The sequence below is a fragment of the Ornithodoros turicata genome, chromosome 1, assembly GCF_037126465.1.
Source record: "Ornithodoros turicata isolate Travis chromosome 1, ASM3712646v1, whole genome shotgun sequence".
Classification (NCBI taxonomy): Eukaryota; Metazoa; Arthropoda; class Arachnida; order Ixodida; family Argasidae; genus Ornithodoros; species Ornithodoros turicata.
In genome coordinates this window covers 54,442,381-54,469,062 of record NC_088201.1, presented here as the reverse complement: position 1 = coordinate 54,469,062, position 26,682 = coordinate 54,442,381, and the positions used below count along the sequence as shown (strand labels likewise).

Here is a 26,682-nt window from a genome sequence, read left to right as displayed (position 1 = left end):
GGTTTTGCTCTGTGTGTGTCTGTGTCGGTCAGTGTGTGTGTAAACCTAGAAGACAGTGAACATGGTGAGGGCAGCGTGCGCAGGAGAAGAGAGAAGTACATTGAGGCCCATTTTCGTCTTCAGTGAAGTTCTGCAGCGTTTGAGTGCTGTTGCTGGGAAGCCGAGAAGAAATGTGAAAACAGACATAAAACCTTTGCATTTATTTCTAACGTTCCAATGACGACAGCGACGGTACATATGTAGGACGCTGGATGCTTATGGCACCTTGCCGCCCTTTCTGGCAGGCAGGACGCCCTTCTCCGGTATACGATACGATACGATACACTGGACGTGTCGCACTTCTCCGCTTGCTTGCACGTTTCAATCAAATATCATTTCTATGCAAGCTTTTACACGCACACGCAAGGAAATGTATCATTATGTTCCCATGTATCGTTTTTATTAGAGTGTATTTCGTGCCACTGCATAGGCGCATGATGCAAAGTACACAGGCGAGGTGATGTAGCAAAAAAACAACAACAACAACAACAACAAAACAACAACAACAACAAAAAAACACAAAAAACATCAGCTCCACAGTGTCACGAGCAACTAGTACCATTATTTCAAGGGATGCACGCAGTCGTCTGATATCCACTAATATACACTGTCAGATCAATGCCGTGTCTGATTGTCTGCTTCCGTTGCCATGTACATAATTCCAGTCCGTCCTTGATCACAGGATTTAAACAGTTGGACGTCCCAGGTGATATAATTAACCAGCTTTGAAAACATCGCGGATTATATGCACTAGATCTGTAGGCGGGACGACTCGATATTCCATTCCTGGATGCGAGAACTGCATATTAATCGGCTGCAGAGACCGATGTTGTGTGAAAAAAGCGCACAGCTCATCCGACAGCGTAAGCAAGTGTGACGAAGGTAAACAAGCGGACCCTGCAGGAATGGTCGTATAACTATCTCTTTAAATTGTATTCTTCGATTGTAGATATTAAGCATTAGTTCCTTCTCTGATATTCAATTGAACACAAGTACACCGAGCTCGTTATAGCGGCACTGAGGATCCCATTATCCACATGTGCAGGCGAGGCTAGGAGCATGTTTCTGTATGGATATAACTGGCGGTAACGGCGCAGGTGCTTGATGGAAAGCGGGAATAGCCGAGCCGTTGCTCAAATAGGGTAGTGCCTGTGCTCTGACGTTGTATATGGAGCGCAGAAGCGAATGGTGCAGACGGAGCGCTGAACAGGGAGCTCGTGATACGATAATCGAATGGATGCCCGGACGCACTGAACCGCTTTTAGCCGACATGCTTACCTTTACAGACCGATTCTGAAGTGACGCGCAGCCCATGGAAAAGTACACAAACCGCTAACTGTGCATTCCCGGCGAGGATCTCTATTACGCTCCCGAGCAAGTGCCGCCGCCGTTGTGTAGAAACTATTAACGGTGGCGCTATACAGCTGTATCTGTTTTGGCGTTCTTTAGAAGAGTAAGGCGGCGATAAGGCATACATCGCAGTTGGTCACCGTTTACTTGAAACTTAAAGCGCCACTTGTTTCCTAGTGAACGTCAAACTCAGTGTCGTCTCGTATGAGGTGTCCATTCTTCGTTGCTTTTCCATTTTGGAGATGTTCTCGCAGTGTGGTAGCTACGGCTTCCTAACAGGTCATAGGCATACGTCGTCTGTACATGCTGACTATCGCTCGTTGGGTTATGAGGAGCAAGGATATACGATAACACATCAAAATGTTTTTTGATCATTTTTCAATCAATCGTTTTCTCTCGGAACCGTCGGGTTCCCGTCGGGCTCCTTCGCAGCATAACTGCTGTTTTGGCGATTCGTCTCGTGTTCTTGAGTTCCTGCGTCCACTTCCAACTTACCTGAATGTTGCCGAGGTACTCGTAGTAAGTATTGCGGTGGTAGCCCTTTATCAGGCTGAGCTCTCTTTTTGATGCGCGTTCGGTAAGCTACTTTTGTGGGTTTTGGAAAACTATATAGGCAATGCGTCGGTTTTCCTGGCACGATCAGCGGAGGTTCGTCGATAACACCTCTTGGGACATGGCGCATGGTGGCTGCTGAAGTGTATTTCCCACTTCACGCTTGACTGGAGCATTATGCTGCTGTGCGGCGTAACACGTTCCCACCTTGCTTCGTTCTTGGGTATACTAAACAAGCGAAACTTTTCCGAAACTCGTAAAATTTTTCACGTTTAGGGAAGCAACAACGATTTATTCGCGCGAGTTCGCATGTTTCGCATACTGCATTTTCATCATGCTTCTTATCGAAGCGTTTCCTTGATGGCGGTACACTGTTAAAACAGAACTTCACCGCAATGCACGCTTCTAGCCAACCACCAACCCGAATGATATTATTTTGTCTTTGGATTTGATGGGAATTGGAGGAGGCGCCTATCTGGGACACATTATGCACGTCCCAGATAGGCCCTCCTCCTGTTTTCGATAAATCAGGAGACATAATGATATCATTCGGGCTGGTGGTTGGCTAGAAGAGTGCTATGCGGTGAAGTTCTGTTTCAACAGTTTCTGCTTTCTCCAGGAATCGGGCCTCGCTCAAAGGCTATGAGCACTGCTCGGACTTCTCATCAACTCTGGCAGTGTCATACACTCTTAAAAATGAACTTCACCGCATAGCACGCTCTTAGCCAACCATCATCTCAAATGATATCGTTATCTGCCCTGATTTGTTGAAAACGGGAGGCGTACGCCTTTTCTGTGGCAATTATGAACAGCATAAGTGTCACAAAAAAGGCGTACGCCTCCCGTTTTCAACAAATCAGGGCAGATAGCGATATCATTTGAGATGATGGTTGGCTAAGAGCGTGCTATGCGGTGAAGTTCATTTTTAAGAGTGTAAGGCAGTGTCTGCCTTAGATCGTAACTTCCGGCCGTCTTCATTCCTTCATCTGTTATCACATTATCTCATCTCATCCTGGCTACAGTCGTGACGCAGCCCACATCCGTGAGGCCAACAACGGCAAGCCGGTTTACCACCACCACCACCTGTTTCAACAGTGTATTATCGTAGCTTACCGTTGTTGACTTCATAGCTGTGGGCATCGTCACGAATGTGGATGAAGATGATGAGGTGATGATGAAAAAAAGAAAGAAAAAAGGATGAGAGTGTCAAGTAGGTAGGGTCGTGGTTGTTCCGCATTCCAAGTAGAAGATCGAGTTGGACCTGAGTCATTAGGCAGATTTATACCCCTAGCCACACGGCAAACTTAATGCATTAAACGGGATGGCAGTAACTTCACCTCCCCTTCACCTCCAACATGAAAACAGGAGGCGTACGCCTTCCCTTTTCAAGAAATCAGGGGAGAGAACGATGTCATTCGGGATGATGGTTGGTTAGGAGGTGAAGTCACTGCCATTCCGTTTAATGCATTAAGTTTGCCGTGTGGCTAGGGTATTAGGCAACCGTTGGTAAGGCTATCGTACCTATCGGAACCGATCGCAGTCGTGTGTGGCTCAGAATCTTATCCACTGATTGGTTCCGGTTGATACTCTTTGACACAAGCCACGTTATCAAGGGTTTGCTAAAACTCTATTATACACTCTTAGAAACGAACTTCACCGCATAGCACGCAGCTAGCCAACCATCATCTCGAATGATATCGTTATGTGCCATGATTTGTTGAAAACGGGAGGAGTACGCCTTTTTTGTGACACTTATGCTGCTCATAATTGTCACAAAAAAGGCGTACGCCTCCCGTTTTCAACAAATCAGGGCAGATAACGATATCATTCGAGATGATGGCTGGCTATGAGCGTGCTATGCGGTGATGTTCATTTCTAAGGGTGTAGAGGCCTCCAATGCGGCCTCGTTGCTCAAAGAAAGCGTCCTAAGCCCTGGGGCGCCTGGCGCAGACCGAGCTGCTGGGATGTACCATAGCCCGTAGGGTGTCATTCTTCCAGTCTACGTGGAATTTTTACAAGAAGCGTTCTCTTTTTGTATGTCCATGCTTACTGGCGGCCGCACCGACGATGTGAAGGACATAGGAGTCAGCACGAAGTAACAGGGAAAACTGCTGACAGCGCGACACGCGGGGTGACGTTTCCGGCTGTGGACAGCTGTGTAAACGACCAGAGGGGAGTAACATATCTCCTTTAGAGCCACTCCACCTATGGCCCACACACTGTTGCTAGACTTCCTGTTGGACGCGAGCCCCAAGCGGGATAAAGAAGGGGAAAACAGCCGTCACGATTTCTGCCGGAAGGCTTTAATTAGTTACCCAAAGAGGGCTCGGCCTTAATTCTGCAGTCGTCATCCCACTGATTACCGCGCGAGAGAACACAATCCGAGTCAGTTGCAGGGATGGGGCAAATTGCTTGACGGAGCAGTCATCGCTATTGCGCCAAATAAATGACTTGCTTTCGTCGTTGCGCTTGCCACCTTATGTTCTGGTCATTGGAGCTCTTGGCCACGGCTTGTCGTTGTCGCTATTTGTGTTTACTCGATGGGAAAAATCGACTCAGCAGTAGAGATTGCCCTGGATATTCACGTCTTATTTCCTGGGTACGACCACCACGGATAAACGCATACGTCCTCGTAAGTAAAATTCAACTGAATTACATCCAGCACGTAAAGCTAACGACAGCTGCGTGGTGCTTCAAGGAAGCAAATAGAAGTCACGTGCTCGGCCTGAATGCTTACCTCAACAATATCGAAGGCAACAAAAGTATAAAAGATGATTAAAATCACCCGAGATTACAAACTCGGATGATGGCAGAACGAAATTACAAAGTAATGTTCGCCTGGTACCTGGGTGCCTGTTATGCATGACAAGACTTTACATGACACAGTAAATAACAATGAAACTGGTCCGTAATTAATATGGGCTCCCTGTATAACTTCAATCGTTTTAAGTTGATACGTTGCTATCTATGTGGCTTATACCCATTTCGTAAAGTACAAGTAACCCTTATGCAATGACATGCGAGACAGAGTTCGGGCTTGGTTGTAGTGCCAGGTCTTATGCGTATTTCCGAAAGACCCTCTATCAGCTCCCGTGGCATAGCAATTAGTTAGGAAGGTCGGTTTCCACGCCGAGACTGGGAGGTGGCACGGGTTGGAATCCTGTCACCGTCTCTGTTGTCTGAGGTTTTCCCTGGGTTTTTCGAAGACTTTCCAGAAGAATGTCGGCACAGTTCCCCCTGAAGTCGGCCCAGGACGCATACTAACCCTCCTGTCCCCCACTCCTTCCTGCTGTCCTCTCTCCATCTGTCAACGCCTGTACGCCGCTCATAGCCACAGTTGCTTCAAGGCGCTAACACGGAATTAAAGAAAAAAGAAAAAGAAAGACCCTCTCTGCGGAATGTATACGCTGCTCTTCATCCTCGGTGAAGCTATCGCCAAAAGTGCGGCAGCGTACTGTATGCATGCATTACTGCTTCGGGCGGTTTTCGGCCCACACCACAGCTTGTGCGCTTTGTTTTTCCTGGCATGACTTTGTGAGTAAGGGAAAATAAAAACAATGGCGTGAAGAAGCCCTCGCCGATGTGTCGCGAATACATCACTGCAGAATGTCTACATCTTTTTCTAGCACTTTTTTGTTTGTCTTTTTGTAACACTAAAACTCGATTTTTTTTTCAACATGTTTTCAACATCATCCAGACAGGCGTTTGGTTGCTGGGGTTAGGGAAATACCTCATTTTAGCATGGTTCACACTACTGCGTTTCATTGCGTGCGGACGCGGGCGAACGTTGGTTGCGGTGGCAACAGACGCGTGCGAGGTCTTCCGCAGCAGAACGCAGAGAGTTCTTCTCAGCTGAACTTTTTCCGACGCACGCACCGACCTGCAAGAAGAGAACCGATCGCCGCGTTCCGCGCATGCCTGTTGAGGCGCTTCTCCTCTGTGCAAGACGTATTCCAACATGGCGGCTGTAAACATGGAACGCATGGAGTGTGCAAAAAAGATACAGCATTCATTACATTTGAAGTTTCTGCACTGTTAAAACAGAACTTCACCACACAGCACGCTCTTAGCCAACCATCATTCCGAATGATATCATTCTGTGTCCTGATTTGTTCAAAAGGGGGGGAGGCGTCTATCTGACGCAGCCCACATACGTGAGGCCAACAACGACAAGCCGGTTCGTCACCATCACCACCACCACCTGGGACAAGCATAATGTGTCGCAGGTAGGCGCCTCCTCCCATTTTCAACAAATCAGTGTACAGAATGATATCATTCGGAATGATGGTTGGCTAAAAGCGTGCTATGTGGTGAAGTTCTGTTTTAACAGTGTGTCATGTCACACTCAAGCGTGGACACAAAGCTTTCTGCCATAACAAAAAAAAAAAAAAAAGTATTCAGTGTAATTTTGCCTTCCGTCATTAAGGCAGAGCGATTCGTTTTCCGCGCTGCAGCTGGATGTGTTCATGATGATAATTACACATATGCTTTTATTTGATTACTGTAATTTTTAACATCACCGCGAACTTGTTTGCTTGTCATGTTTTAAATTATGTTATTATGGTTAGCTCCCTGACCAGAATATGCAGATGGGAATTTTGCCTTGTTCAATAGAGTACTGCTTACACAGAAAAGCGCAAACATACATAAAATATGTCTTGACAGTACAGGACTTTTTGGCAGATGACATTTCGGCCATCCTCATTTTCGTTTTCGAAATAGAAGCAAGCATGTCCTGCTGCTCTTATATACGCGATAACCCTATGCTGTTGGATGATCTGTGTGTTTGCAAGGAAGAAATCACTGGCTCTACAGGAGCCTCAGGTTTAATCGGGTGCTTGCTATACATGGGCTCAGGGTGGTCAGTCAATTTTATTATCCATCCCAGTCCACATTGTGTACAACTTTCGCTGAGAGACCAAACAATGCTTTCTATGACCGACAGCATAACTTCTACAGAAGGCCAAATAAGAACTAAATATATGAATAAGAGAGCCAGTTGAGCAAATAGTAGAAATGGATAAATTGATAACACCGCCACGCGCAGTCTAATGCGAACGGATAAAGCAGAACGAAGGAAGAGATAAACAAAAATTGCACTCGGCGCTGCTGCGCGCACAAAAACCAAAAACAAATAATAATAATAATTTATTTCCCATTCGATACACTCTAGCAAAGTACAGCAGGCCCGCCTAAGCCGAAAGGCTTGTGTAATAATAATAATTTTGCGTGTGTAGTAACAATAATAAAAGCAACACCGACAGCATCCTGTACAGAACCTTCTTGATAGGACATGCCGCACATGAAACGACAATCGCTTGTTTCGATATCACACGAGCAAATCGACTTGCCCCGTAACACACTCTTAAAAATGAACATCACCACATAGCACGCTCCAAGCCAACCATCATCCCGAGTGACATCGTTCTCTGACATGATTTGTTGGAAACGGGAGGCGTACGCCTTTTTGTGACAATTAACATTTCTACATAAGTGTCACAAAAAGGCGTACGCCTCCCGTTTTCAACAAATCAAGGGAGAGAGCGATGTCACTCTGGATGATGGTTGGCTAGGAGCGTGCTATGTGGTGAAGTTCATTTTTAAGAGTGCAGAGCCGTATTTTTCTGTATCGGCACACATTATGATACAAACTAGCCCCCGCGATCAATGTACGTTCATCCTACATACAGGGTGTTCCACGGGAGGATGTCATTAAATTCCCAAAATAGGTTTTACTTTTAAGAAAATATGAAACTACTTGGAACACAGTCATATAGACTTTTGCCACAGCTTGAGGCCGTTTGCATTCGTGTCACGCACTTATTAAGCTCATTTTGTTAATCGAACTTGCAAATTAGCCAAGCAAAGGTAGCCTAGGTAGCCTATGGCCGTAGCACTCTATTACAGTCAAAATCACGGGGTTTTTCACAAGATTTTTACAAAAATTTGACAGCCGAAAATCCGTCGTTGGGCGAAGCATGCTCCGTGAAATTTGCGTTTGCCAAACTCTTGGGTCCGCCTTTGAGGTATAAAAAGCGACACAGTTTTATTCAGATTGGGGCGCTTTGTCGCCCAAACCGTCATTATCAGTGGCTGGCAACTGACGACGGACACGTTGATAAGGGCGACATCTGTGATCGCGGTGTGCTTTGTTTTCTTCTAGCACAGGAGGGATGGTATTTGGACGGAGCCAACGGTTCCGCAAACGTAAATATCAGCGATCGCGCTTCGCCCAGTGACGGATTTCGGGCTGTCAAATTTGTGTAGAAACGTTGTGAAAAACCCCGTGACTTTGACTGGAATAGCCTGCTATGGCGATAGGCTACCGAATTCATGCAGAAAGACGCTACATTTGCTTGGCTAATTTGAGAGTTCAATTAACAAAATTAGCTTAATTAATGCGTGACACGTATGCAAACGGCCTCAATCTGTGGCAAAAGTCTGTATGAGTGTCTTTCAAGTAGTTTCATAATTTTCTGAAGTAAAATATATCATAGGAATTTAATATCATCCTCTTGTGGAACACCCTATATGCACTGATGACCTGGTATAATACTAATAATGCTTCTGCGACTGAATGCAACATGTGCGAAATTATGCCTCGACCAGTCAACTGATGAAACGAGGAATTGTAGATTCGCCCTACGCGTGAACGTATAGATAGTAAAACATATAGAAGTGAAACACCTGGCGGACAATTACTTGTTTGTTGTTGTGTGTGTTTCTTTTTATTTTTTTATTCATGTATTTTTTTTGGGGGGGGGTGAGGTGGGGGTGGAGGGGCTGTTAGGCCCTTGGGAACTCTATGCGAACCGCGCCTGTTCAAACATGTAGTGTAGAATCTGCCTGTAAAGCGTGCTTTGCCCGCATGGAAACAGTGATGTAGGTGAAGCCAACTATACGTTGTTCCCATACCTGTTCCTGAGATACTTCAAAATCTGGGCTCGAACGTTGGTAGCAGCCTCTTTAAGCGCTGGTTGAGTTTCTCGATTGTCCTCATGTCAACCTTTCGGCTCTTTAATGATGACGAAGTGGAATAATTGTAGCTCCTTTTGTTTCCATCGCAGTCACAGTCCTTCTAACGGACAGCGCTAGTGCCGACCTGCCATGCGACCTAGGTACGCGAGACGAGCGTGCAGTGAAGGCTTGGTGGCATCGTGGAGACAACCCGACCCAGCCCGTATACACCCTGGAGGCACCTGTCGGCCGCAAGGGCACCATCAATCTTTCTCAGGCCCGCCACACCGTCGGGCCTTCTCTCGTTGGACGGGCACACTTCTCCGTCGTGCGAACGCCCGCGCTTTTATCCATCCTCAGGCTACGATACGAAGATAGAGGCGTCTACGTCTGCAACGTCGAGTTTGAACGGAGTCCGAGGAGAAGCTACGACATTGAGCTAGAAGTCATCAGTAAGTCCTTTACGTTTGATTGATTTCTCACGTAATACGCATGTGTGTATGTGTGTGTCGTAAGGGTGAATATAGTAAAGGTGCGAATAATCCTTCTTCCGAGCTCGTACGCACTGTTTGAGTTGGTGCGTTCGTGCCTTCATATTTTGGTATAGAAATAGAAATAGGTACAATGTTCCGACAAATTTCCGTTGGGGACTAGCCCGTGCTGATTTTACACCCTGTCATACTTTGCTTCTTGCCATTTTTACAGTCAGATGTGATGCAGCACATTAAGTTTCTGGATAGCTTCGCAGGAAAGAGCATATGCGGCGATTACCTTCGAGTTAAAATTAGAAAAGCTGTAAAGATTCCAAAACAGAAACCATCAAGAAGACCCGTTGTGATGTGACGATTCCTCGTCGTTGGTGGAGGTACTGCGCCTGCAGAGAGTTCTTTGATAGAAATGTATGTTTTTCCTGCGAAATCAAGCAAGAACACGGTTTCAGCTTTGCGACCCTTTCAGTATTCAGAAACGGTCCGATAGCGCATTCCTGTTCCGTACTCGAGAGAGAGAGAGAGAGAGAGAAAGAGAAAAATAGAGAATTCTTGTTACACATCAAACAACATTACATGCGTGACCGTTCGCTGCAAAGACTCACGCTCTTATCGAAGGTCCGCGTTCCACGTCCTTTCAAGGGAAACGTTACCTACACACCACACTCGTCATACTCTAGTCCAGGTGCCTCAAACTCAGTCGCGGGCCGCATTGACTGCGTCATGGAAGGCAGCACAAAAACGGGCTGACCGTAATGACCATAAAATACCTGCAAGAACAAGAACAAGAGCGGTGTCATTATTGTGGTGCAAGACTATATATTTCTGTTGAGGAGCTTGAATACAATAGAGTGTTGGTAATACTTGGTCCGAAAGCTAATTCGTTAAATTTTTTGACAGGGGAGCTTCTTTGTATTTGGTGGACAAAGGATGTCGAGCGCCCCGCGGTTCGCGTGTTTCAAGCCCCTGCTCTAGTCATATCGATTCAGCTGTTCGTTACGATGTGATGGTTGCAGCAGCAGCGTCTCTCCAACTCGCTGGGTTGTGTGAAAATGAAACCGCTTCAATATCTCTGGAGCATCAACAACCTGAGTTGACTCATGTAATTGCCTTGGCAACTTGCCCGCTGCTTCAAAGTACAGCGCCACCCCACCACCAGCTCGAGCTATCCTGACGCAATGGATGGAGATTGCTTCTTACGGCAGTGAGCTCTCGAGACGATGCTAACCTTTTTCGTTTTACCTTTCTTTTTTTTTCTTCGATACGTGTGTAAGTAGAGAATATATCGAAATACAGAAAAAAATGTGTTACTTTACAGACTTAGAATCTCAGACTTTTGACCTGAAACCTTATTAGAACCTGGCTGTATAAGACACCTCGCACATGGAGCTTCGCCCTTACAATTCAGGAGCAACGGCACGTTCCTGTGATTGATTCATTGCACAACTAGAGGGAAGCTACCGTCGCCACGGCGTGAAATTGAGGAAATATTTGTACACCTGCAATTTGCCTAGATGCCTACACATATGAAAACGTACGTAGACAGAATCCCGATAGTATAGACGTTACAGAGGCAACGTACAGGGAGTCATTTATCACGCAATAGAGCTACGTCTCACTGCATCTGTAGTTTTATTTTACACACGTTTCATTTCTCGCACGGCACGTGCTAGGAGAAAGGCATGAGAATTGAGATTTTTCGAACACAGCTGATCCCAGGACCTATGCCTTTCTGAAAGGTGCCCTGATCATTTTTTGAAACCCAGGGCTTACAATACCCCCAGGGAGTGATTCGCGTCCTGATTTTTCACTCACCAAGTGTTTTGGAGTAACTAGCTGCAAAGTTCCCCTTTTTCTTCTCTACTTCTCATACATTTGTCAGTTACAAAATGCAGACTGTGTTGAACATCGAGTAACGCGTAGCTATTTCCTAATCATGCTATCAGGATGAAATTAAGGAGAAGAAACGACTACTCTCAAATATTATTTGCAAGAGAGCAAGGCTACCGTCTCTCTCTCTCTCTCTATCGGTAGATCTTGGTGCTTTCGTAGAAGATATCATGATAGAAAATGTCACACACACCGGTAAATCAATGATTGATGTAGCACATACGACGAGATCAGAACGTTTTCAGAGGGAGCAAGTCATACTGCAACTTTGAACTAACACTGCAGCGAGAACGCTGAAGATGAAGAAGAAGAAAAAAATAAAAATTTTCACCTTCACAACAAGTCTTCCCTTTTCCCGTCGGCTACACTCACGCTCCTGCTGTGTGTCACCTTCCTTCACCCAAACGCGTTCCCCTCAATGTATGGTAATACCATTCAGCCGTGAAGAGAGAGATCTCCAATTATTTCCTTCCCTTTTGATTCTATCACTCTTCTTCCATTGTGCGTTCCGCTTGGTACTTTCCTCCCCTTTATCTTTCTACCACCTTTATGAAAAAATGGGTGCATCCTTCGTTTGACTCGCGCCCCCCTCGTAATTGGGTTGTCTGTCACTGTCATTCTCCGCTTGATGTCATCTTCGCCGCGACAGAATCATCCGGAACGGAAAATATAATTTCCTGTTCCCATCCCACTTTTTTTTCTCCCTCCTCTCGTGGTCTCCTATATTTTATATATATATATATATATTTATTACACATCCAACGTTTTCGCTTTCGAAGTATCAATGATTTAAAGGCGGGCGAAGGCCTCTGTTTCTTTGCTTCAAATTACTATACATCTGAAAGATTGGACCAGAAGCCCAGCTTCAGTGCGAGAGATGTCAGACCCTCTTCTTGCCCCGCGGTGCGGTAAAATATGTGCGCAATATCGTTCTGTAGCACTTTTTATATTTATCATTACTATTTTTTCTTCTTCTCGTACTGGTGAAGTTGCGGGTCTCGGGCCCAAGAAATACGACCTGACAACCGAGAAGAGCGCATTTCGTTTCGCTGCCCCTGCGGAAATGGAACAGGTAGAAATTTGTCCAACTCTGTTTTGCTCAATCGATGATGCTGTGCGTGATGAATGACTGCAGAGGGTAAGGTCGACGGCATCTCAACGCGTATGTTGCAGTGGAAGGTTCCTTAGTGGAGGGAGGGTCAGCACTCGGGGGCAGGGCATATGTTATCATTAGAGAGCGTTGTGACTTCTATGTGGTAATCGAGAGGATCATAGTGCTTCCTATAGAACACTTCGACTAGGATACTTTATGCGCGTGGTTTCAACGTGTTCCTTAAGCGGAAACGCTCTGTATTTTTTTGTTTTTGTTTTTCAATAGGTTCCGATTTGCTTTTTCTTGCGTTGCATGCACACATGCAGAGTCACACGTGCTTTTTAAAAGGCTACCATTTCAGATGATGTTTTGACATTTCACGATCGATGCTAAACATACTCTCACAACAGGAACTCATTTCTAAGTATATAAAATATTCCACGTGAGTTGTATTAGTTGAAATCTATTACAGCTACCCTGCACCCGCTTTTTTTTTTCTTTGTCCATCCATCGACCCATACATCACATGCATCGACAAGTAGGTAGGTTTCCGTCGGTGTGTGAAAACGATGACGAATGTGAAACTGCTGTAGCGTGTTCTGCGGTCTGTTTTTGTTTTAGATAGAGTAGCAAAATTACCGTGGCTACAGTTACATAACTGATACTGCCACACAGCCCACCGAATGCATTGCTTTAGCATCCTGATGGGCTACGTGCCGTATTCTCGTTAGCAGAGCTTTTCCGTAATGTCTTATGTCTCACTGGACGCTTATATTCTACTGGACAACAGACCATGGGGCACCACTCTTCCGGGTACGTTCTCCGACGGCGGAATCTCATTAATGAGGAAGGAACTAGCAGAGTGTCCCGTGGCTCAAAACGCCTCTCAACGAACGAAAATTTTCAGTATCTACGGTGAGTTCGGGATTTTCCTCCCAAACTGAACGTACTCCGAACGGTTACTCCTCGCGCGTGTGTTCCAATGTCTGACACAAGCCGTGGTCTGAGCGTCCGCATGATGCCTGCCTTGCATACTGCGCACTCGCCGGTCCAGAAACGTGCTGTGGCTTGGCTACACGTGATTCTTCGAGAAAAAGAAAGCACATAGCAAAAGCGGTCATGTAAATGGCATTTCCTTTTTTTTTACTTCCTTTTAGTTCCAAGTGTTCAATGAAAAACCGCCCATTTTCGAGTGTCATTGTAGCTTTTCTTCCTTTGTAATTCCGTAGACTTTACAGCCCCTTTTAGTACACATAAGGAATGACATCGATCAATACATCCGAGAAAACAGCCGTACGTTATTTAAATTTGAAACGAACACAAGAGCGTGCGTATCGATTGTGGAATATATTTTTGCTGCGCTTATCCGAGAATGCGTTGCAACATACCTTCTTTTTCATTGTTGTGCTAGTACAGGAAGCCGCGGGTGTCTTCCCACCTGACCCGTCTTACGAGTGAGGTCAGCGTTTTTTCTTGAGTGCAAATGCGACGAACAAGGTTGTCAGATGAGACGTACGTAGTGTTCCAATGCTTTTGCTGACAGATTTCGTGCTTTTGTTATTTCAAATATCACCGTTCATTACCGTGTATGCGATATTACCATATAGAGTGTTCATTTTTATCCGTTAGGCTTTTTATAAAAAAACTACGATAGCTGCACAGATGCCGTTTCTGCGGGTGGGTTATGTGGCCAGGCGGATGTCTTGTCGGAAAGCGTGTGTAGGTACTGGACGACTAATTAGATGAAGTTCATTAATTAACTTAGTCATTCGATGTTTTCTGGGAAATGCGAGATAACAGAATTGCAGCCACTCGTTATTGAGATCCGTCGTCCTTGTTAAAGGGGCTATGAACTCTACCAAGCTAGCCCGCCGACTGTGTCGGTTCCAAACGGCGATTTAACTTGTTCGCTGTGACACCTTTTGTATAGATGAATCTGATAGGTCCGTATGTTCACCATATATAGGACGCTGCTAGCCAACCATCATCCCCAATGACAACGTTCTCGCTCCTGATTTGTTGATAACGGGAGGCGGAGCCTATTATGTAACCATTATGTACGGCATTATGGCTACAAAATAGGCTCCGCCTCCCGTTTTCAACAAATCAGGGACGAGAACGTTGTCATTCGGGATGGTGGTTGGCTAGGAGGGTGCTATGTGGTGAAGTTTATTTTTAAGAGTGTGGAGCAGAAGGTTACGCGTACCTCCGCGTTCGCGTCTGATTGGGTGCTAGAATTCTTCAAATGGCGTAACAATGGATAGAGGTATCTGGATGGCGATTCGCCTACTCGCCCGTATCCGAAAAAAAGTGCGTTGTCGTATTAACGCTGCACACGTTATGAAGGAGAAGTATTGAACAATAAATTGTAAATAGAATTACGAAGCATAGAAGAACAATATTACACCTATTGCACCCTTAACTAAATACCTGCAGATAGGAGTTGTTACCTCCTTTAAATATCCTGAGACAAGCACGTACTTTGAAATTTAATTGCCAAAATATTTCTGTGCAAATGAGCCGAAACCAGGACTACGCACTTCTCGAGCGCAAAAAGAGCGACGAACATTCAATGTCGGAGGCCCACATGGTTTGGAGCGACGGAGATGATTGTAGTAGGTGCTGATCTGTTGGCCAGGGAGGATAAGTACGTTCAGTGTAGGGATAACTTGATGCGTCGAGATAAGTAATCCAAACGTGCCTATGGACAGCGTTGCGCAATGTGCTCCCCGCTGTCCAATAGGCACGTTCCGATTATTCTGCTCGGCGCATCAAGTAATATCTACACTGCACGAGCTTAGCCTCCCGGATCAACCGCTTTCCGGCCTAGTTAATCCGGCGGCGCCGAATGTTCCTGAAGCCCCTGAGCAAGGTTCCTGAGGGGCGCACTTTTGGTTTCGCCTCATTTGCGTAGCAAAATTCGTCAACGGAGATTTCAACGCACGTGCTCGTTTCAGGATTAAAAAAAAAAAAGAATGGCTTTCATCCATTCATGCCGGCATTCATGGATAACCGATGATTGTCTCCCACTCTGCTGTCTCGCTTTTGCCCTAAATGCCCTAATTACAGAGTTTAAGAACGAATTTGAAATAATTGGTCATCTCATACTTACATGCTCTCTTCGAGAGGATGTCCGCCTGGCCGTATGACTCAACTGCAAAAAACTGCATCTGTGCGGCTCTCATAGTTTTCTTTAAAAAAAAAAAACATGTAATGGATAAAAATGAACCCCCTGTATTCGCGAGGACAACCTATCATACCGCCACCACGTGGCGTTTAGCGGAAACCGTGAACAGTGTGCGGACAATTCGCATTGCAGGCTTTACGCTCGGTGCGTTCCCTCTACTTTGTGGTCTTTAGTACTAACATGGTAACAGGGAAATATGTGCTCGCAATTATATGCCTACAACCGTTGAGCCTGAAAACATTACATTTATCATGTTGTTATGAATTACCACGGTCCCTTGATAGCTTCCTGGTCGCGCAGCTTCTCCGTAACTCTATGGGAAAGCTTTGCCCAGGGACCGAAGCGCCCGCGTGGCGGCGCTGCCATCGAAACCCGGGAGGGAAACGCCAGCGTCTCTCATTGCAGTACACGTGTTTCGGCCGTTGTCGCGTGATAACCGTGTGCTAGCAGCATGCCAGAAACATGCTGTATTACGAAATGTCGCTCTGGGTATCCAGGAGGTGGCAAGGTATCCATATTCGTGTTTCCTGCGGATCCTGACAAGCGCGAGAAGTGGAAACGTGCCATTCCTCGCATTGAATGTGGGCGCTTCAGTTTTGAGTCTCCTCACACACGTGTCTGCGAGAAGCACTTTGGCCACAGCGACGTCGTGTGGCACGACGAGTTCGTCGTCAAGGCTGCAAAGTGCTGAAAATGCTGCACAAGCGTGGAAAGCCAAAGCTTCGAGTAGATGTAAAAAGAAAGCGTGCGCCGTCGACACCAACAGCGAACGCAGTGCTTTTGAGCTGATTTGGCTCCCAGGGATGTTAACTGGTGCAATAATCGTGTAATCGCGATCGACCGATCGCGTCAGATACTATAAGCGGTCATGTAACTGTCTGCGATTAACTGTAGAAGGTCCTCTACGTGCTAAATAAAGTACGCATTATTAAAGTTGTTTAGCATGGCAGGATAAAAATGCTGCTCGAGATTGACTCACGCAAGCATGTCGAACACATGGCGGTTCCTTTCAGTCTCGGAAAAGAAATGAGGTCGGCTCGAGATGACTAAAACAAGAGATGAACGACAAGGACACAGCGGCTAAATTTCGTGGCCTGTCTGAGTCAGTCGAGATCCTTTTAGAAACTATACTTTTGTCTTCATCAGCTTCGCGACAACAATTGAGAGTAAGTCACCTGGTACCACGTGAAAGAGACTGGTGTAATTGTGATCGGCCGATCGCGTCAATTAGTACACCGTCATGCGCGCTGTAACTGTCTGCGATTAACTGTAGAAGGTCCTCTAAGCGCTAAATAAAGTACAGATCACCTTACCGCCGCGCACTATGCACATAAACGGCGCCAGAATCTCCGGTTGAGGGTTTGAAGAAAGGAGACTCGCGACAATACATCCGTGCCACTCGAAGTGATCGGCAGCAGCTTTCCGCATAAAATAAAGTCGAACAGAAAACTATTATTTGCATTATAGCTGCTGCAACGTAGCAGGAAGTCATCGCAACAAATAATTTTCTTGTAGGGTGTTTAGAAACGTGCAAAAACAACACTGTATCTGCCGTTCCCATGAGTGGTCCGAGCGGGAGCTTCTCCCGGGTTCCCATCCCTAGGCCAACTTTTTGATGGAGCTGCATGAGCAGAAAGCTATCAAGGAACCGTGGAATTACTTAACAAAGCTACACTTACCTGTTTCAAAACAACAACAATAACAAAAATACATGAACTAACTTGATTCAGGCAAACAAAGGGCAATAGGAAGACCGTTCCTTGCTTCCCGTGGCTGTTGCTCTCAGATTGCTGCCGTTCGCGGCCCGTCAAAGCAACTCATTCAAGAAAGTGTATATCGAAAAAATGACTGAGCGAAAGCAGATGTCAAGAGCTTAGTAGACGGCATAGTGCAGTGTATTTCCTGAGGAAAATATACACACACACGCGAGAAGGAAGCGAAACAGGGTGGTACTCCATCACTGTAACAGTGAATTATATTGGTTAGAGTGAAAGGTTGCACTCTTACTCGTCCGTATAGGTCGACGCTTAGTGCTTCGCCTTACGATCCACGGTTTCCTCAAAGCGTATACCATCAGCTGAGTTTCTGTGCAGTTTTACTTAAAGTGCCACAAGAGACTAGAGACGGAAACGCTGGACAGAAAAAAACAAAGAAGAAAAGAAAAAGAAAAACTGATAGATGAGAAAAGAAATGCGAAAAATAAAATAAAAATAAAAACAGCGGTATCTTATTTTCAATGGGCCAAAGACACACACAAAAACCCCCCAAAGAAACATGAAAATATCTGAACGGCATTTCTTCTTTTACAGTTTCGATTCTAGACCGTCAGCTTCGGTTTGGTTTTCAGGAGACAACAACGTAGCTCAGGGCAAAGCAGCGAACTATCACTGTCGTCATTTTCGGATGTTTTTGTGTATTTTGCCTGTGAGTATGGCGGATCATTGGCAAAGTGAGTACCAAGCGAAGTGCTTCAGGACCAGAGCCGCCGATATTTCTAACAGGGGGGGGGGGGGGGGTATATGTTTATTCACACAAAGGGACTGGGACAGGGACTGTTCTTCTTCTGGGCAAAGCGGTTCGTACATGGGTCACGTGGACGCTTCGAATCATTTCAACGTGTGCGAATCATAGACTCCGTGCAAAAGGCATGCAGTCAGCAAGTACTGAGAAGCGTCGCACAGCTTTTCTCACGGGGCATCTGCTGTCCTGGGAGGCATCCGCGTCGGGCGAAGAAACTGGTCGCAATTTGGAAATGTGCATGCCAAACTGCCAACGTGGTCGCAGAGGAACGCAACAACAGCAATAAAGGATGACGAGGTACACTACCCCATTGCATGTGGAACATTATGTGAAGATGATGAAGGAAGGATGAAAATACAAGAAAGAACTAAAGCGTCTGGAGCAATCCAGTGGACGACAGGAAGTCTATGAACAGGTGAAGAACCCGACGATGTAGCACAGGATCTTCATAGGGGCCAATGAGTGCAGCTAATGTCAGCGGCCTCTTGCTGATACGGGCAAGCTCATCACACAATATCCACCTTTGCGGGCAGTAGAGTGAACATTCCATAAGAATGTGCTGGGCGGTCGCCACGACACCGCGGGTGGAACAGAGGCCCGTGTCACAGCATCTGATCATGCACTTGAATTGCGGGGTGAAAGCCACATTGAGCCGGAGTCTCCGCAGGAGGGAGGTAAAATGGCGTAATAGACGGGCAGGGAAGGAAAACGACGAATTTGGGTCTACCGAATGCATGAGAGATTGAGCCGTGATGTCCCGGCGTCATTGCTGCTGAGCCAAGGGTTGAAACCATGCAGTTAGTAGGGCCCTTCCGTCACCTCTCGACAGCACAATGGGCACGGCTGACGGGGACTCGTGGGCAGCCGCTGCTACTCTGTCAGCCTCCTCATTGTCTCTTAGACCTCAGTGACCTGGAACCCACTGCAGGGATATATGATGACCTTCATCATGTAGACGCTGAACTTGGTGGAGAATGTCTACTACGATGGAGGCTAGAGACCCACGGAGCCCCATGGTTGCCACACATTGCAGAGCAGTCCGCGAATCGGTGTAGACCAAATAGGCACGCGGAGGAAGTTGGGAGATCTGCTGCAGAAACAGAATGGCATACGGCTCCGCCGATGATGATGACGTACGATGTGAGAGAGATATCCACGTGCGACTGCGTTAGATGGGACAACAAAAGCAGACGACGAACCATCCCGTGTGGAAGAACCACCAGTGAAGACGGCAGTGTGGTCAGGATATTTGAGGTGCATCATGTCCGCTGCCAACTGTTGAAGAACTAAAGGTGGCACTTGATGCTTTGGAACTTCGAGGCCAGGGACAGATAAGGAGAGTGAGGGGAGCGCAAGCGAGCACGGAGGCGTTGTGGGAACTGTTGGGTGGATTGTGAACGGAGGAAGCTTGGGCCTCACTTTCATTAGACACTTGAAGATAGCAGTTTGGCTTCGCCGATAAGTTTTTGCTAGAAGGGGATGACGACGGTGGTGCGTTCTGAAGCGCATGTAATGACGAATGGTTTCCATCTGCCGTAGGATTTCTATCGGTAGCTCACGGGCTTCGGCTATCACCATTCGAGTTTTCGCGGCTCTCGGAACACCAAGACATATCCTGAGGCTTCGCGCAAGTATACACCAAAGTCGCTGTTCTTGAGTCTAGGAGGGCCATGCAGGACAGGGAGGCTGTACACAAGTGTGCCAAGAACTAAAGCGTGATGGAGGGCCAGAAGGGACTTCTCATCCATTCCCCACTTAGTTCCGGCAAAGTGACGGATGACAGATATCCACCGGTGGGCCTTGGTGTCTAAGTGGTCGACATGCTTCTTCCAGGACAGGCTGGAGTCCAGGATGACGCCCAGAAATCTGTGGTGTTTAACTTGTCCGAGCGGCGTATTACCAAGCTGGCACTGGCGCATATCCTTCTTAATAAAGGCTAGCGCTCCTGTTTTTTCAGCCGAGATATCCATGCCTGCTTCAGTGAGATACCGCCAAATCCTATCCAGCGAAAGCTGAAGACGACGGCGTATGGCTTGCCTTGATTTCACAATTGTCCAAATACAAATGTCGTCGGCATAAATGGAAATTTTAACTCTGCGGCCAACGCAGGACTTTAGGCCTGCCATTACCAGATTGAAAAGAATTGGGTGGCAATGGCGACGGAAACCTGTCATCTCTGCAGGGAAAGCTACATGTCCATCAAGCCACCATTCTAGCCTATGCAGCACCATTCGCTCCATAACTTTACCGAGATAACGGTAGGAGGAACGCGACAGAGGAACGCGAGCGAGGACCAGGGTATATGATCCCCGATATCAACGTGGGAAAACCACCGAGCGATTCACAGGGAAACGTTTCCTCGCCCAGCGGTATCCACTCAGGATGACACTGTTTCGAGTCGGGGCCTCTGCATCTGAAATGTTGTATTCCTGTCTCAAAAATTTTGCAGGAACTTATATATATATATATATATATATTTTTTTTTTTTTTTTTGAAGCATGCAGTGCTACGGAATAAATGTACGAACAAGGCAGGAGAACGTAGGAGAATGTAGGAGAATCCAAGCTGGCTGGTGTACATGTGAGAAGGGCAATATTTCCTTGAGTATCAGCCCAGACGGATGGACAGCACACACTCAAAACCAGCAATGAACGCTTGCTTCGTTGCTGATTTTGAGTCTGTGACCTCAAACTGAAAAATAATAATAAAAAATCATTTTGTCATAAGAATAAGTACGATTCTTCGGGTTTTTTTTTGTTGCAAAAGTTCCAATTTTCTATAGAAAAACACGAAATACATTGCTTTTCTTCAGCCATTTAAAATTTCCATAAATCTTACGTCTCTACTACGGACTGAATCTGGTGTCGTTAGACCCCAGCAGAACTTACGTCGTGTCTACCTATACGTGTCAGACAGTGCTCTCCCACAGTATTGTTTCTCTATTGAGAGGAGATCGAATGGGATACATTGATACGCAGAGGAGACGAATGTGACCCATGCGACGTGGAAGTACAATAAAATTAATTTTCTAGTGTCGAGGGTTATGACGTCATGTGATGCCCAATCGGCCACGCGTCTGGCAACATTGATCTTCGAATGTTCGATTTCTCTCCCCTCACCACAACCGCTGGCAGTCTACAAACGTGGGGCGGGGAGCGGAGACGCTGTTACTGGGGGGATGGGGGAGGGGAGAGACCATAGCAAACACCGCCTAGAGACAAAGCCTGATCGCTTGAGCGACGTGACGTAACAATTAAGACTCCGCCAATCACGACGATGCTTTCAGAGGCCTTAGCTATAGAAACGAGCCGCCATCATCCCCATGGGCAGCCAGTGGGAGCCACAGAAAGCATGTGTTTCAAGATCGTCTGCGGCGATTGGCTGACATCTTGGTTGGCTGCTGCGATTGGCGGACTTTATATGTCTACGTGCGAAGGAGTGAGAGGAGGCATTAAGCAGGCCTTCTGTATCTAGGTGGCGTTGCCATAGCCCTCAGGTTACGTCACCGAGAAACGACGTCACGTGGAAAATCCGAATCTATGAAGTCTAACAACTCGAATCAACGTTATCATCAACTGTTTAACACAACAAACCTGTCTGGATGCACAAGTAACCAAATCGGCTGCAGGACGCCTGCGAGCGAGTTGCAAAGTCTGCACAACAACCGCCCTTTAGACAGGGTGGAATATGCTGGTTCTTTTGACGCTTGCATCGGTGCGACCTGTGCATCAGTACATTCAAGGAATACCTCCAGGGAATCTAGTTACACGACGGTGTAACCTGCGGCAAGAACCTTTTCGTCTAGCCAATAATAGTGAATGTCGAATGCATGCTGTCAGCGGGTAGCGTCTAGAGCTATCCTTGTGTCCATAATGGATAATTCGTGGCTTTACGTCACGGGACAGCTACATGATCAATAGTGAGTTTTAGTAAACCACTTTGCAACGTCCCGCTACGGTACACGGTTCGCTAATACGAAACGGTATCACGATACGCTAGACTGACGCTGTTGACGTTTTAGTACACCGTGGAAGGAGACGGTACGGTTAATTAACGTCGTAACGCTTCCACATGGGAAATCCCGAACCCTGAACCGTGAAGCCTTTCGATGTTACGTTGTTGAGGAGTTCTGCTATTGCAATCCATTTCGTTGCATTTAAGGGTTACTCGCAATCACCTTGAGTAGCATAAAAATGCTATGGGAGTCCGCACCGCCATCTTGCTTCTCGCGTGGTTGGCCTCGTCTTCTTCTTCTCCTCGCGCAGCCCCGCAACCCGCGTGACGTCTCAGATAACGCGGTACACTATTGCTCGAGGAGGTCCGTACCGGCGATACGCTAGCGAAGCTCCGCTAGCGTCGCGCCTGCGCCTTGCGACCAACGCCGTAGCGGGTACCGTAGCGAAGATACAAAGACGATCTACTAAAACTCTCTGTCTTTAATTAAACGACTCGTGCTAACTGACGAACTGAACGACTACGAAAAGTAGGACTGATCATAGTGGTCGCCAGTGATGAAGGGTGTAACCATAGAGAGAGGAAAAATTGGGAAGAAAAGGAACAGTATCTGGGCTATACCTTTCTATTCCCGGAATAATTTTTTTTTCGCGTCTGATCAACGTGCCTATCTCCAAGTACACCACAGCGGGAAGGCAAAAAAAAATTCCTTTTTTTGTTTCCCACAAATCCCTGCCCTCCAGAAATAACACAGGCTCGTTTCTGTCAGAAGTCTCCCAGATTTTCTCTCAACGCGTCGGCACAAAGCCCCAAAACGAATCCCGTAATATCCCACGTGCGTCTTTCAGCCATTTTAGTCACGCCCCCTTAGGACACCTTCCCTTTCCCACCTCTCTCTCTCTCTCACTCACTGTTTATTTCGACTTTAAAGACCGAAACGGAGGAACAGACGAACAAAAGGTGTACGAAAAAGTGCGAAAAGAATAAAATTCAAACTCTGCCCCCATGATGCGAAAGAAGCACACAGAGAACAAGGGGAAGGCAGAAAAAAAAGAAAGAAAAAAAAGCACCTTCAATCGATTCCTTCATATGTCGCCCCCAAGCGGTGAGGTGCGGAAGCTGAAATGCAACACAAATTGGAGAGAGAAACGGGCTGCAAAGAAGAGAGAAACTGAAATCGAGCGATAAAAATGGAGGATAGCTAGACAACGGTGCAGTTGTGGCGTCCTCCTTGCTCTTCCTTGTGTCTTCTTTGCCTATAGGCGATTGGGTGCGTTTGAAATATGGCGGGCGTTATGTCGAGCGACATCTGGCGACTCTTACGCACGCTACCTCTCTTCCCAGCTGGATTTGGACTGTAAAAGCTTCTCGTTGCTGGCAACATTACGTGCGGGGGGTCGTCTTGCTTCTCCTAGGCGTCCACGCTTCGGTGTTTTGGGAGGCGAAATATGTTGGTTTCACTATTATTTTTTCGTGATGTCCCGGGCCTGATATTTTGGTTTAAGAAAGCGCTCGGAAGACAATTGCACTTTCTCGGCATCTTCCACGAATGGGCGGCTTGTCTTCAGTCCTAGGTTTCTTATTTATTTTCTACTGCGGAAGAAAGCCCTTACTAGAAATAGAAGAAATCCTGGGAAACGGGGATAATTCGTCATACCCAGTGAAGCAGTGCGTATAGAAAGGGGCAGGGTGTGCTCTTCAGCACACCAAAAACCAAAAACAAATAACAGAAAAATATGGTCTTCGGTCATCTTTGAGCGGCTTCGGAAAACGAAGGATTTTGAAAGTGAGACAGTTCGGAGACTGGTTTTGTAATATCTTTCGTCTGGAACCTCATCCCTTTCCAATAGGTGAAGCACAGATATGCTTCCCTTTCCCTTTAAGGGGGAAAGTGCATTCGGGAATAGGTGATACTCATTCACAAGTAAAATTTGAAGTACAGAAGAAATCGGACAGGAAAGGGTTCACTTAACGTACGTGCCGTCAGAGGCGACGATCCGGAACATGAACTCTTTTGTGCTCCAGCATGGTTTCGCAAAGTGTCAAACTTTGAATGAATTGAAATTTACATTTTGATTGAGATTGAAGCAGAAGCTTCAGGTCTGGTGCCCCAGATAGTTCGCACAGCGACTGTTCTTCCATTTGAGTCCTTGCTAGTTTTGTCCCTGTATGCCTCAGATACAATGACATATTGCTTGTACCTGACCAGTGCTAAACATCATTGTTTCGGACGCTGTTCTTCTTTTCCTTTCACGTTGCCGTATCTAGTTTTTCAACGTATCTGTCTTTCCTTACTATTTTCGTAATTTTCTTGTCTTTGGGACCGATAGTTGCAGCATTGAGTTATCGGGCTCTTAAAAGTCTTCGATCAATCGACTAAAAAGAAAGTCTGTAGCAACAAAGTGTGTTTCCAGTTAAATCTAAAAATCGGGTTGATTTCTCGAATAACAGGTAAAGCCTATCAAAATGCAAAAAAAAAAAAAAAAAGAAAATCTGCAGAGAGGGCGCTCCACTTCATGAACACCGCAAACGCACGGACGGACCCGTTGAAGCTTTGTCTCACTTAGCTCCCTCTTTGTAGAATGCACAGGCCTTATATCAGATAGAGGATCACACAGAGGAACGCTGATCGATCAGCGTCCGTCGTTGTGCATCTTTTGTCGGTGTTCCACTCGCTGATCAAGACCTGATCGTGTACCAAGTACCCCAAGTATCCATTCTTGTCTCGTAGAATGCACTCTGCCCTAGAACATACCACACCGAAGCCTGGCGTTACAACTGCGCGAACAAATCAGTATAAGCAGTAACCCAGCACCCAAAACGCTTGTTCGTCGTTTTCTTATTAAAACCGCCTCTGTCAACTTGATTTGTGTATTCGGTAAAACGGAAATTGAGAAGCTTACAAAGGGCACTCCAATAGTGGAACCAACAAGATGTGGCATTTCGATAGAATCATTTACTTTGACGCCAGTCAGCAGTGATATAAGTTCGGCGATTATTCGCATGATATCCGTCGAAAGCACATTTTCTAGTTTTACTGAGTACTACAAGCAATATGGCAGTTGAAGAAAAGGCACCAGCGGTGGGATTCGAACCCACACCCTCGGATGCTGTGGGCGTTATGAGGCATGTGTTGTGTTTGTCCTTCTACGTTGAATTGCCCCATCCACTACAACGTTACAACGGTGTATACAGGCTTCTGCATTTCCCCCCGAAAAAGCCGCTAACCATAGGGAGATAACAGTTGTCGTTAGTTTGCTGCTGACAAATAAACAAAAAGAAGAACGAAATGACTGGACGTACAAATGCTGCAGACTGTCGAGTGCAACTGTTCTGACAATGTGCCCTCGGTGGTGTTAGCCTTTCCTGCATCAAGTACAAACATTGAACGAGTATTTTCAATGCTTCGCGTAGTCATCGCAAAGAAACGTTCAGAGTAGGACTTGGGACAGAGTAGGACACGTTCAGAGTAGGACAGAGTAAGCATGCCGGTGTTGTCTACTAGCTTCATAAAGTGGTGTACACTACGCTACTTTTTCGGCTTGTTACGATAAAAAAAAAGAAAAGAAAAGAAAACGTTGTTTGTTTCACAAGTCAAGTTCTCCTATAGTAACCGAGTAAATAGACGACCCGAAATTAACAACAACAAAACACAGATAACCCATATGTTTCAGAATAATATACACCCTGATAAAACGCAGGCGGACTTCGTCCCGTCATAAACAGTGGAATCAGGGAACCCATAGGTATACGGTACCTCGAGAAACATACGCGCTGCGAGAATTTCGTCATGAATATAAAATCACGGGCGCGGAGATTCGAATAGAGCAGTTTCAAGTGCAGTTGTGCTTTCGAATATACAGATATGCATGGACGTTGATGGCTTCGCAGGATGTTGCCAGTCTCCATACACAGCGAATACAAACATCGCAGCGTTTGGTTCAGGCAGTCAACGTGTTTCGAAATTCTTCGCGAATACTTAACTGAACCTAAGCGTAACTTGAAACTTGGTTTTAAACGAAAATTAAAGAAGACGCTGCTTGGATGGTTATGCGTTTCAGTGGAAGTAAACTTAATGGCTACGGAATAGTGACTGCTGGATAACTTGATTGTCCGAAACACATCGTCACTGACAATTCCCTCGGTAGATCAGTTGCGTATCTGCCTACTGATCCCAAGGTTGTGGTTCCGATCCCAGCTGATAAGACGCCAGCAATTGGGTGGCAGGCTACAATTTGCTTAGACATGCCGTCTTCCGCGAGGGACGTTAAATACAGAGTGCAGTGCTAGATTTCGGCGCACCTGAAAGGGACTGTCGCATCCGTCACGATCGATTCTGAAACTATAGCTTCGTTTTACTCCTCGTTCATCATCGACGCCGAATATCCGACGCGAATTAGTGAAGTAGTTCCCTGCGCAATTTGATGTAATACATGGCAACAGCAGACGCCGGATGCTGAAAGTATGCCGGAGTTCCCTCTCTGGAAATAGGAGAAAACGTCACACGAACAAGTCCAATCAGGAAGAGCCCTTTGGTGACCGGCTGGCGAGTGGGCAGGCGCCTGCAACTCGGGAGAAGCATGTGGTCGGCTATAGTGGGATGTTGATTCTGGATTAGCGTCGGACGTGTTCGTGCAGTCCGTAACGTAACA

General features: G+C 46.3%; 1 protein-coding gene across 1 annotated transcript in view; it reads left to right on the top strand.

The window, feature by feature from the left end:
- The window catches only part of LOC135378260 (hemicentin-2-like), a 470,289-nt gene that overhangs the window by 312,449 nt on the left and 131,158 nt on the right, over positions 1-26,682 (top strand). The window contains exon 2 of the mRNA XM_064611239.1: positions 9,009-9,350. Within this exon, the coding sequence (XP_064467309.1) occupies positions 9,009-9,350 (342 nt within the window). The remainder of the gene's footprint in view (positions 1-9,008; positions 9,351-26,682) is intronic.